Source organism: Oncorhynchus nerka, linkage group LG1 (genome assembly GCF_034236695.1).
Source record: "Oncorhynchus nerka isolate Pitt River linkage group LG1, Oner_Uvic_2.0, whole genome shotgun sequence".
Classification (NCBI taxonomy): domain Eukaryota; kingdom Metazoa; phylum Chordata; class Actinopteri; order Salmoniformes; family Salmonidae; genus Oncorhynchus; species Oncorhynchus nerka.
In genome coordinates, this window is record NC_088396.1 from 18,291,456 (window position 1) to 18,304,928 (window position 13,473).

Consider the following 13,473-nt stretch of genomic DNA (forward strand, 5'->3'; position numbering starts at 1 on the left):
GGAACTTGGACGAGGACCTAGCATTCCAATACTCTCTTTTAATTTACTCAATGTCACGTTTCATTACGCTCAGCAATGTTTACATTTCATTTCTCAGAAATGTATGTTTGAATTTCTAGGAAATGTAAACTAACTGTAAACTTTTCCTGTCTCCTAGTGTGCCGGCTGACTTGCCACAAGAAATGTGAAATAAAGGTAAGAGCAACAGCTTTTCTCATCGTCCAGGCAATGCACACATAGACATTTCAACACTCTTGTGTTGCATCAACACAATAGGAAGGCAGTCTTGTTAGACAGCTACGGCTTTTAGATGTACTGTAGGTTGTCATAAACTGTCATTCCGAACTTATGCCATCACATCCCATCTCTATTTCAAGTGCACGACAGCCTTATGTAGGCATTGTGACAGAACATTCCAAGTGTAACTGTACGAAGACTATTATCCTCTGTTGGCGCTTAGTGCTCTGGTGAGCTCTACTCTCTCTCTCTCTCTCCACCAAAGCCAAGCAGAGCTTATTAGAAGGAAATGTTATGTTGATGAGGCGGATGGAGCCTCGCCTGGAACAGTGTTCCTGCACTCCGAACATCGGAGGAATCTGAAAACAACTCCAAGCTGTCCCAGCATGTGTTTGATTTGGCTGAACCCTTGCATGTTCGAGATCACCCCCGTTACATGATGGACTTTTTTGTTGTTGAAGCAGGGGCACATAGAAGAAGATCGGACGGAGTGGAGGAAAGAGAAACAGAAAGGCAGGGAGGGCTGGGTGTGGAGACTTTAGACTTATAGCACCCACCCTCCTCAATGCGCACACACACACACACACATGCACGCACACACACACGCACAAACACACCCAGACCATACATCACCGCCCTTCATCTGGCAGCCATTACTGAAATGGTCCGGAGCTGCCAGCTCTACCCACCACCCTACTCCAGCTCGGACTGACAGGAAATACCAGGGGTGCAAAGCGGCTTGGCAAGGAGGGCAAAGGGTGCCAATGGTTTACCAGTCAGTCTCATAGGAGTGGTGAAGACAAATTAGCACAAGCTAAAGCGCAATGCATCTGGTGGATGATTGTCAATGTTAAAAAAAAAAACGATGTTGGTCTGAAGTCGAAAAAGAAAGAAAATTCACGAGCACCACAATGCCTACTCCACACATGCTCTACCAAGGCTGTCTAGCATACAGTTTTGACCAACTCAGATAAATGATTAAATACGTAAGTAAATAAATAGCCGCCCATTGTTTTGAGGGAAAGTTCTGAAGCAGTGAGTAATGACCAGCCCATGTGACTTCTTCTCTCCACGGTCTGATGGTTCTTAAAATGACAACAAACTGTATTTCAATCAACACTCCCCGCAACAAATACACACACGTCCTGTTTTCACATTCATGACCCCACGACTAATCTGTTAATAATAAGATTGAAACCAATATGATGAGTTGGGGGGGAGGGGCAATACTGTATAAAGCCTGAAATAACATTAGATGAAATAGTGTTCTCTCTTGTTGGTGTTGTTGTTGGAGTTCTTTGCTAAGAAGAAATGTGTTTGGGAATTCTGTGAAGCCAAGGTTGATTTGTGAAGACGCAGATGCTCTTTCTTCATTAAATTGTGATGCGAGTACGATTCAAAATACTCCCAATCAGCAAACATGGAAAAAAATAGACAAACCTCCCTTTTCTCTAATCATAGAAATGTTCCCTCTGCAATTATCTTTGGCAGCTTGCAATTCACTTTTAGCATTGACATAAAAATGTTTTAATGTAATGAATGATAGTTGATAAAGGCTAGCTTGATCGCTATTAGCGGTCAATCAAGCTAGCATGGCCTGAGGACCTGGGTTAATTATTAATCATTTCCAACCAAAGAAGTGAGGTTAAGATGGTCCCATTGCCCCCCATGCTCCGTTTTGATTCATATGTGATCTTGTACTTTTGGAATCCAAGTGGTGGTAATAAATCACTAATGCGGAGACAGTTTCCACACTGACTCGCTACAGGGATAAATCTCCACATCCATATTTAGATTAGACTTACACGTACTCCCTGCATAACCTCCGCTACTAAAAACAAATGGTCAGACTGAGTGTAACAACAGTATGTTTCGGTGACTGTGTTTTCTGTTTCAGAGAGAGAGAAAGAGAGAGAGAGAGAGAGAGAGAGAGGCATGTACATTTAAAGTGTGCGAGTGAGTATGTCGGAAGCATTTGAAGACAGGGAAAGGGAGAGAGTGGAAAGATGAATAGATGCAGCAGAAACAGCAGATGGAGATTTGTGGGATGAGGACTTGTGGGAGAGGATTGTCATTCCACTGTTACCCATGGGAAAAAGAGCTTTACCCAAACCAACGTGAGGTGTCACTTCGATGTTTGTGTATATATTGCTGTCTGGTGCCAAGGAGATGGAGAAGAGAAGTTATATCTGTGTACAGATGCTGTTTGCTCTGTGCTGTCATGTCATCGACGAGCAAAATACCAGTGACAAATGAACCTTTCCACTACCCTTTACGCCACACCTCCATGTTTTCCTTGTTAACACTATTCTGGAGGTCTTCGGGCCACAGAAAGGAAGAGCCAGTCTCCCGTCACAGAAAGGAAGAGCCAGTCTGTGTGGGACTCTCCCACTCCACCGCTGTGAGAACAGTTCAGGAAGGTAAAACCTAGGGCCTCTACATAGCTCTTAATCAGACATAATACAGCCTGTCCCTTCCCACAGGCTGTAGATGGAGTGGCAATGTGGAGTACCGATGGTGTCTGCTATGAAGTCAATGGTACCTTTTGAGCTGTGGTGCACTGAGGTGGAGTGATCAACAGAAGTCTCTATACTAGGGTTTATGGGTGGAGGGGCCTTCATTGGTTGGTGGAGTTTTGATGGCAGACTAGATTGGTGTACTACCAGCTTTAGAGTGTCTATTTTGGTCGCTATCTCTCTTGCTTATTTCATCTTTATATTTCAGCTTGATGCGTGTCAACTCCGCAACACAGATTCTAGTTGTTGGAGGTGACACCATCAGTAATTGTATCTACTGTAATAAATACAGCTGTTCAGTAACGGTTCAGTGGTACTGCCTTGGAGGGGGGCTAGTCTGTGGGTTGGACCTGATGTTCATTCCAAAGGCGAGCAAAATGAAGTTTATTGTCTCCAGTGCATCATAAATATAGGTGAATGGAGTTAAGAGGGAAAGCACAATTATTCATTAGGCTCTTCCCCCCGAAGTGAGTCATTATTGGGAAGGCTGTGGCGAGAGTGCGTATCCAACGAACAATTATCGACTCGCCAAAACGTTTCTACAAGGGTCGTAATAACGTTATCACACAACCAAATGGGAAGCAGATGAAAACATTTTGTGGGAAGTGTTCTTTTTTTCCGTTGAGTAGGGTTGAGGGTATTACTCCGTCCATACCCAGACAGGAGGTTCATAAAAAGCATTAGGCGGCCATTGGCGGGAGCCAGAAATGCTAGAGTGAACCGCTATCGGACGTGCCAGAGAAATGTGTGTAGATTAGAAACTCAAAGGGTCTTATTTCCAGCCGGAGTCGTCAGACTTAATTACTGTTTGTGGAATCAGTCACTGCCTGGCTAAATCCTACCTCTTTAAATGTTTCGATTGTCAGTTTGATTTTACAAGATGGGCCATGTGCATGAAAAGAGGACTTTAAAAAGCCTGAGAAAAAATCTAAATGGAGCTGTGTGTAGTAGCAGTCTGCATACTGTACATAAGCCATGGCAAAGTAATTGTTCTTTGAACAAACATTCATGATTCAAGTCTGATTCTGCCACTCCATTTTTTCCTTCGCCAAACATGTTGTCAGTTGACTATAGTCCTTGCCAAAATGCTCTGCCAATTAAATTACTTGTTGCATTATTTGAAGTTGAGCCAATTTCCAGAGAACATTGTAGACCTTCATAGGAGTTAGTCTGGATTGAAAGGAGTACCAACCAGGCCAGAGATACAGCTACTGGCATAAAGTGTGTTTTTGGAAGGAAATGAGTAGGCAGGACTGAGAAAGCAGAGTGCGAGAACACAAATACACACTAGCTAATCACCCCTCCTACATTTTAGCAGACGCTCTTATCCATAGCGACTTACAGGTTAAGTTCCTTGCTCAAGGGCACATCGCCAGATTATTGTCTTTGGGATTTGAACGAGCAACCTTTTAGTTACTGGCCCAACGCTCTTAACTGCTAGGCTACCTGCTAGGCTAGGTTACCAACCTACCTCCTATCTACCTATTCTTTCTTTCTTTCTTTCTTTCTTCCACAGTGATGAAGTATGTTTTCATTTTCTCCTGCCTCCCATACAAATTCCCTCACCATCCATCTCAGTATTTTTAACCTCAAAAGAAAAGCATGTTTTTGTTTGGACTGGACAGCCATTTTGGGCACTTTTGGAAGGCTGTTTTTGCTACTCCTCGCTCCGTTTCCCTTGGCCAGATAGGTCCCGGGCCGAGGGCTAGTTTAATTATATTACCCGCTGATAATGAGAGAGTTATGGCCATGTTGTTTATTGTTTTTGCCACTGGACGAGCTGCAGTTCAGGCGTCTTGTTTAGCTAAATGTAGTGGTAGCTTGGATGACTGTGGTGTTAGCCGAATGCTCCCACCATGTATCAAGCTTTTTGTGTTGTTATAGTCAATAACACTCCCCTCCTCTTGCTACTGGAACTACCATTGGTCAACTTCAGCATTCAATGTTCAGTTGTGGACACGGGGCACAGAAGACAGTGCTTTGCCAGAATACGCAATAGCCCGTCTTTAGCCCCCCAAAAATATCAACTGGAGTCATCTTGTGTGTAATCCTTGGAGTCTAGATCTAGGTGTAGTCTCATGATGACATGGAACCTTTGTCATGGCTAGGTGTGGCCCAGAGTTGAACATACAGTACATCAATGACTGAAACCCAGTTGGTTTGGCCCAAACATTTGCAGTTGCCATGTGCTGTCCACATGCTTTTTCCATTGTGAGTCAAAGGGGAGAGAGAAAAAACACGAAGACTGTTTCTGAATCTTTTCCAATTTCATGATTCAGATCTGTATTTATAATAGCATGATTGTTCTATTCAGCATTTTTCTCTGTTTTGGTGGTATTTTTTATTTTTCTTAAACACTAATTGGCATGAGAACAATGACTGTCCGTTATTTTCTCTTTATTTACTGTCTCTCCCTTTTTTGACAAATCCAGGCACCTGTATATACACGTAAGCTCAGAGACACGTCTTTGATATGGTGGTTTGGTTGCTTTAGCTGGCCCAGCTTTCTACTCACCTGAAGGGAACAGAAGTCTGATTTATATGTCTGTGTCTAGCTGTCTCAACTTCACTGCCAGCGAACTTCCTCTGCTGACAAAGCTTGGTACATGTATAAATCTAGATAGCCCCTGTGTTTTCAGTTGATATTTCGAAAAATGTTGAGTAAGAAAACACCCCAAATTAGTAGGAGCTCCTTCAAGTGAATCAGTGCAGTGTATATTTTAGCAGGGTGAGGCTGAGGGCGTCCTAAAATATATACTGTACATACGTACAGTACATTTAGATTCAGGCCCCACCAGTATTTAGTTGGAGTATCTCATCCTCTCTGAGGTAAGTTTTTGGAACACAACCCCAGAAGAGTCTGTCTTGTCCTTCCTTAATCTCTTGTTCCGTCTTGCTTGCTCTTACTTACCTCCTGTAACGGCAGCTGTCAAGATCATTTGGCATGTGCTCGCTCCTCTCCTGTTCCAGTGACTTACCTCAGATACGATACTTTGCCATTGGAGGCTGATTTATCGCGCAGAGGGTAATTGGAAAGCTGTGTCGTCGTTGCAGAGGACGACGGAAGCTTTTTCATTATCTTAGATTTTGGCCCAGAGTAAGAGTTTGGCATGGAAGAAGAATGGGCATGAGGGATGTATCTTTTCTGCTTAGAATGGCAAAGAGAAATGCGTAAGAGGAAATGTGCCAGAGGATGTTCTGCTTCTCATTCCTCTTTTCGACCCACCCTAGTTCTCTGCATCTGCCCCCATTTCAGTTTCCAAGTTCAGTTAAAAAAACATTGTTTCTTCTTTATTCCTCAATGCTAGTCACCCAAACCCAAGAAGTCCTATGAAGCAGCTTTGGACCTAAGTCTCACACATCCCATCGTCTCATTCCCATTTTCAAACCCCCAGCCCCACACCCATGCTACTCTCTCTACTTGTGTTCTTTGACTGTTTAACACCCCCCCCCAAAAAATCAGATCAAATCAGATCAAATCAAAATGATCTATGTTAGTCGGTAACACATGAAAACAATGGTTTTAGAAGCAGGGCATTTTCCTCATCTCAGGGTGTGTTTATTCACACTGCAGACAATACTGTACAGAACTAGGATCTTAATTTGAGCCAGTTTGCTACAGAAGGAAAATAATCCTGCAGCAATTATTATGTGGATTATAATTAATGGACATTTTTGTAGGGGTTGATACATTTTTCATAAGCAGTTTTAAACCTAAAACACACTACAGGTTTAAAAGTTTTGCATTGCAGGAAAGTTCTCCTGCAACAGGGAGATCAAATTCAGATCCTACATCTGTACTCTCCCCTCAGACAAAGACCATATCATCGGATAGATATTATGTACCATTGTAATAAGTCTTCATTCCTCTTAGGTAACAGTGAGTTGAAAGACAAACAGTCGAACAACTCAACTGGGTCGACCCCCATCTCGCTGCGAGTGTGTGCCCATGCCTTCAAGTCCAAAAGCTGTTGGTGGAATCCTTCGAGGAACAGCGCTGAGAACTTCCTTCCTTTTGTATGATTGAGACTGCAGAGAAAACTGCAGAGAAAACGTGATACCCAGGAAATGGGTGTGGAAGTTGCTATCCATGTGGGATATGGGCGGGCCTGCGAGCTGGTGAAGGGGAAGAGCAGAAAGGAGTTTGTGAATGCATTGGGTCTTTGCCACAAGATCAGCAAGTTGACAGATCTGTTCAAGTGACCAGCAATCTACATCAGGCGTTATCAGTCTTTATATCAAATCAACAATCTGGTACAGTCTTAAAGATCATTTCATTAGAAGTCATGGGATAGGGCGTCATTCTTGCCCCTGCCCAGTGGTGTCCTGTTCATTCCAAAGGAAACAAAAGAACAAAGCAACACATTGGCCATGGGATCAGTCATATGGACAGGGTTTGGTGATTCTTATTGGGTTATGAAGAGATGCTTTAATGGGTATTAAGGTTGTATTCGATATCTGACCGCCTGTTGTTTTGAAGACTCAACTGTAGGTTCAATTTTAATAAGGTGTGTTAGTGCTGGGTTAGAACAAAACATGTGCACCACCTGGCAGATCCCTAGTAATGGAATCAGAACCACTGGGCTAGTGGACGTGTCACTGTGTTAGGGTTCAAATAACTTTCACTGCCTACAGTGCTGGCAGGGCCTTGTAACAAATGTGGAGAATGATTTCACATAGAACGTGTGGCCTTTCAAGTCAACTGTACACCAAGAAGAAATACATATGTTTAGTTGTTCTGCTCACTCCTCTCCTCTGTCTTTTCCGGTGCTGAGTTGTAGCGCATGGCTGCGTCTTTTCTAAGTGAACGTGCCACATGCATAGATGCAGGAGAGAAGACAAACAGAAACGCCCAACCTTTGGCAAGATGGAGTAATCAAGAGTCTCTGGAAAGAATGCAAAGAGGCCAAGTGAGTAAGAGTATGAATGGGGGGAGAGAAGAAGAGAAGAGAAAGAAAGACACAAGTATGATGAAAGATGGGATAACCTGACCATGAATTGATACTGATTGATGCTGATTGAATACTGAATGTGTTTACCGATCAAAGCCTGACTAAAGATGAGTTATATCTAATCCCCCCTCACTTACGCAACCATCCTGCGACAGTTCATTCAACCAGGCCTGAATAATGTACAATGTAGCCCTGGTGTTGACATTCACTTGCTGTTACACGCTAGCATTGCCTGGGCGTTGTTCTGATGTTCCACGGGGGGACTGGTGTTGTTGTTGAGAAACCCTGAGTCAGCCTCAGGAGACTCTGCCTTAGAACAGAGACAGCTGTGTCCTGTGTCCTCGCCCAGAAACTCTCTCCATCTCTCTGTCTGCCATCATGTTCTGAGCGGTCATGCATGCCGGTCAGCTAACTACAGCTGACCCGCCACTGGTAGATCATCGAGCTCTGTGTTGCACAAGCATTGCGGCAATTGCTCTGCCAATGTGACCTAACTTTTTAGTGCCCTGAACTGTATACTATATTTTTTTATATATTTTTATTTATTTAACCTTTATTTAACCAGGTAGGCCAAGTTCTCATTTACAACTGCAACCTGGCCAAGATAAAGCAAAGCAGTGCAACACAAACAACACAGAGTTGCACATGGGATAAACAAACGTAGAGTCAATAACACAATAGAAAAAATCTATATACAGTGTGTGCAAATGTAGTAAGATTAGGGAGGTAAGGCAATAAATAGGCCATTGTGGTGAAATAATTACAATTTAGCATTAACACTGGAGTGATAGATGTGCAGAAGATGATATGCATGTAGATATACTGGGATACTGGGGTGCAAAGGAGCAAAATAATAAATAACAATATGGGGATGAGGTAGTTGGGTGGGCTATTTACAGATGGGCTGTGTACAGGTGGAATGATCGGTAAGCTACTCTGACAGCTGATGCTTAAAGTTAGTGAGGGAGATATAAGTCTCCAGCTTCAGTGATTTTTGCAATTCGTTCCAGCCATTGGCAGCAGAGAACTGGAAGGAAAGGCGGCCAAAGCAGGAGTTGGATTTGGGGGTGACAAGTGAAATATACCTGCTGGAGCTCATGCTACTGGTGGGTGCTGCTATGGTGACCAGTGAGCTGAGATAAGGCGGGGCTTTAAATAGAAAAGACTTATAGATGACCTGGAGCCAGTGTGTTTGGTGACAAATATGAAGTGAGGGCCAGCCAACGAGAGCATACAGGTTGCATTGGTGGGTAGTATATGGGGCTTTGGTGACAAAACGGACTGTGATAGACTACATCCAATTTGCTGAGTAGAGTGTTGGAGGCTATTTTGGAGGCTATTTTGTAAATGACATCGCCGAAGTCGAGGATCGGTAGGATAGTCAGTTTTACGAGGGTATGTTTAGCATCGTAAGTGAAGGATGCTTTGTTGCGAAATAGGAAGCCGATTCTAGATTTAATTTTGGATTGGAGATCCTTAATGTGAGTCTGGAAGGAGAGTTCACAGTCTAACCAGACACCTAGGTATTTGTAGTTGTCCACACACCCACGGGCGGGTGCGGGCAGCGATCGGTTGAAGAGCATGTATTTAGTTTTATTTGCATTTAAGAGCAGTTGGAGGCCACGAAAGGAGTGTTGTATGGCATTGAAGCTCTGAGTTTTGTTAACACAGTGTCCAAAGAAGGGCCAAAAGTACACAGAATTGTGTCGTCTGCGTAGAGGTGGATCAGAGAATCACCAGCAGCAAGAGCGACATTTTGATATATACAGAGAAAAGAGTTGGCCCGAGAATTTAACCTGTGCACCCCCATAGAGACTGCCAGAGGTCCGGACAACATGCCCTCCGATTTGACACACTGAACTCAATCTGAGAAGTAGTTGGTGAAGCAGGCGAGGCAGTCATTTGAGAAACCAAGGCTGTTGAGTCTGCCGATAAGAATGCGGTGATTGACAGATTCGAAAGCCTTGGCCAGGTCGATGAAGACGGCTGCACAGTACTGTCTTTTATCGATGGCGGTTATGATGTCGTTTAGAACCTTGAGCGTGCCTGAGGTGCACCCATGACCAGCTCAGAAACCAGATTGCTTAGCGGAGAAGGTACGGTGGGAATCGAAATGGTTGGTGATCTGTTTGTTAACTTGGCTTTCGAAGACTTTAGAAAGGCAAGGCAGGATAGATATAGGTCTGTAACAGTTTGGGTCTAGAGTGTCTCCCCCTTTGAAGCTGAGGATGATCTCGGCAGCATTCCAGTCTTTAGGGATCTCAGATGATACGAAAGAGAGGTTGAACAGACTAGTAATAGGGCTTGCAACAATTGCGGCGGATAATTTTAGAAAGAGAGGGTCCAGATTGTCTAGCCCAACTGATTTGTATGGGTTCAGATTTTGCAGCTCTTTCAGAACATTAGCTATCTGTATTTGGGTGAAGGAGAAGTGAGGGAGGATTGGGCAAGTTGCTGTGGGGGGTGCAGAGCGTTTGGCCAGGATAGGGGTAGCCAGGTGGAAAGCATGGCCAGCCGTAGAAAAATGCTAATTGAAATTCTCGAATATCGTAGATTTATCGGTGGTGACAATGTTTCCTAGCCTCAGTGCAGTGGGCAGATGGGAGGGCAGCTTATTCTCCATGGAATTTAAAGTGTCCCAGAACTTTTTGGTGTTTGTGCTATATGTTGCAAATTTCTGTTTGAAAAAGCTAGCCTTTCTTTTCCTAACTGCCTGTGTATATTGGTTCCTAACTTCCCTGAAAAGTTGCATATCGCGGGGGTTATTGAATGCTAATGCAGTACGCCACATAATGTTTTTGTGCTGGTCAAGGGCAGTCTTGATTCACTCCAAGTCTGGAGCGAACCAATGGCTGTATCTGTTCTTAGTTCTACATTTTTTGAAAAGGGCAAGCTTATTTAAGATGGTGAGGAAAGCACTTTTAGAATAACCAGGCATCCTCTACTGACGGATTGAGGTTAATATCCTTCCATGATACCCGGGCCAAGTCAATTTGAAAGGCCTGCTCGCTGAAGTGTTTTAGGGAGCATTTGACAATGATGAGGGGTGGTCGTTTGACCATGGACCCATTACGGACACAGGCAATAAGGCAGTGATTGCTGAGATCCTGGTTGAAGACAGCAGAGGTGTATTTAGAGGGCAGGTTGGTCAGGATGATATCTATGAGGGTGCCCGTGTTTACGGGTTTAGGGTTTTACCTTGTAGGTTCCTTGATAATTTGTGTGAGATTGAGGGAATCTACCTTAAATTGTAGGGCATCTGGGGTGTTAAGCATATCCCAGTTTAGGTTACCTAACAGTACGAACTCTGAAGATAAATGGTGGGCAATTAATTCACATTAATTCACATATGGTGTCCAGTAACCAGTCTTTAAAAAGTGGCAACAGTTAGAGACTTGTTTCTGGAAAGGTGGATTTTTAAAAGTAGAAGCTCAAACTGTTTGGGCACAGACCTGGATAGCATGACATGATCTCTGCAGTAGATTGCAACTCTGCCCCCTTTGTCAATTCTATCTTGGCGGAAAATGTTGTAGTTGGGTTGGAAAAGTCAGAATTTTTGGTGTTGTTCCTAAGCCAGGATTCAGACACGACTAGTACATCAGGGTTGGTGGAGTGTGCTCAAGCAATGAATAAAACAAACGTAGGGAGGAGGCTTCTGATGTTAACATGCATGAAACCAAGGCTTTTACGTTTACATAAGTCAACAAATGATAGCGCCTGGGGAATAGAATTGGACCTGGGGGCTACAGGGCCTGGGTTAACCTCTACATCACCAGAGGAACAGAGGAGGAGTAGGATGAGGGTACGGCTAAAGGTTATAAGAACTGGTCGTTTAGTGCATTGGGAACAGAGAATCAAACAAGCAGATTTCTGGGCGTGATAGAATAGGTTCAGGGCATAATGTACAGACAAGGGTATGGTAGGATGTGAGTACAGTGGAGGTAAACCTAGGTGTTGAGAAACGATGAGAGAAGTTTTGTCTCTGGAAGCACTAGTTAAGCCAGGTGAGGTCTCCACATGTGTGTGGCGTGGGACAAAAGAGCTATTTGAGGAAAGTTGAGTGGGACTGAGGGCTCTACATTGAAAGAAAACAATTCGAACTAGCCAAGACAGCAGTAGACAAGGCATATTGACATTAGAGAGAGGCATAAAGCAATCACAGGTGTTGATCAGGAGAACTAAGACAACAACGGGCAAATGGCAATGAATGGGCAGAGTGGGTCAGTTAGGTACATACAGGACCTGAGTTCGAGGCTGGGGCCGACAGGTAAACAAAATGGGGTACCGTGTTATTGAAACAGTCCAGTGGGCATCAGCTGTGTAGCCGAGTGATCACAAGGTCAAAAGAGCAGCAATAGGTGAGTCTGGGTGCTGTTCGGTAGTCCCTACTACACTAGGCAAGCAGGGGACATAGTGTTCAGAAAGCTAGCGGGCCAGGGCTTGGAGATGGTTCTTCGGTGACATCGTAATAGAATAGCCTGTTGAGACCACATCGGGCGATCACGTCGGCAGTCCAGTCGTGATGGATCGGCGGGGCTCCATGTCGACAATAAATGGTCCAGGCCAATTGGCAAAAGAGGATTTGTAGCCCTAGAATTAGCTATCTGGTGCTTGCTTCGGGACAGAGGCGTTAGCTAACAGTTTCCACTTGTTTGCAGCTAGCTAGCTGACATGATCCGGTGTAATGATCCAGAGCGGCAGGAATCTGGGGATGTGGTAGAGATAAGCAGTCCAATATGCTCTGGGTTGATATTGCGCTCTGCAGACTGGCAGCTATTCTCCGAGCTAAGGCTGGCTGATGACCGAGCTTAAGGTGAAGACCGTTAGCCGTGGCTAACAAAGACTAGTAGCTAGTTAGCTGGCTAGCTTCTGATGGAGATTCCAGTTATAAGGAATAAAATAGCAGATCCGTACCACATTGGGTGAGGCGGGTTGCAGGAAAGTATATTTAGTTCGTAGATAGAAAGTGAGAATAAGATATATACCAAAAAACCTGTCTATTTACATGGGATAAGACACGGGATAAGACAAAGACAAACACACACGTCCGACTGCTACGCCATCTTGGAGAAATATGTATGTGTGCAGTGTCAAGGGGGTCGACAATAAAAGACACATTTCCATTTGACAATGAACAAAAATAAATATTCTATTTAATTATATTATCTTTTACCCAATCAGTTCAATCCACAAACCTCACATTACTGTTATGTTAGTGTCATAAAAAGGTTGGTTGATGTGTAGCAAGATCTTCTGGTGATGTGTAGCAAGATGTTCTGGTGATGTGTAGCAAGATGTTCTGGTGATGTGTAGCAACATGTTCTGGTGATGTGTAGCAAGATGTTCTGGTGATGTGTAGCAAGATGTTCTGGTGATGTGTAGCAAAATGTTCTGGTGATGTGTAGCAAGATGTTCTGGTGATGTGTAGCAAGATGTTCTGGTGATGTGTAGCAAAATGTTCTGGTGATGTGTAGCAAGATGTTCTGGTGATGTGTAGCAAGAGGTTCTATGGTCTTACTTACCTAATATAAATTTGTTTAGTCTAGTCTAGTCATTCTGTTTCTATATGTTTCCTCTCGATGGCGTTCCAGGAATGCAAAGCTGTGGTATGCACATCTTTACTCTATTTTGCTCCGGCAGGCGTCTGTTTGCTCATACCTTCACACCACAAGCACACTGGTATTTTCTTCCCTGATGCTGTACTGTACCTCTCCCATCAGACACCTCCCTCCCTGACGGTGAGTCCTGGCAGTGTCAGCGCTGATTAC

At 43.9% G+C, this 13,473-nt stretch overlaps 1 protein-coding gene across 5 annotated transcripts in view; it reads left to right on the forward strand.

The window, feature by feature from the left end:
• Positions 1-13,473, forward strand: part of tns1b (tensin 1b) — a 298,140-nt gene that overhangs the window by 146,395 nt on the left and 138,272 nt on the right. For all 5 annotated transcript variants that reach the window (XM_065011831.1, XM_065011762.1, XM_065011799.1 and 2 more), the window contains exon 3: positions 158-195. In XM_065011831.1, the coding sequence (XP_064867903.1) occupies positions 158-195 (38 nt within the window). The remainder of the gene's footprint in view (positions 1-157; positions 196-13,473) is intronic.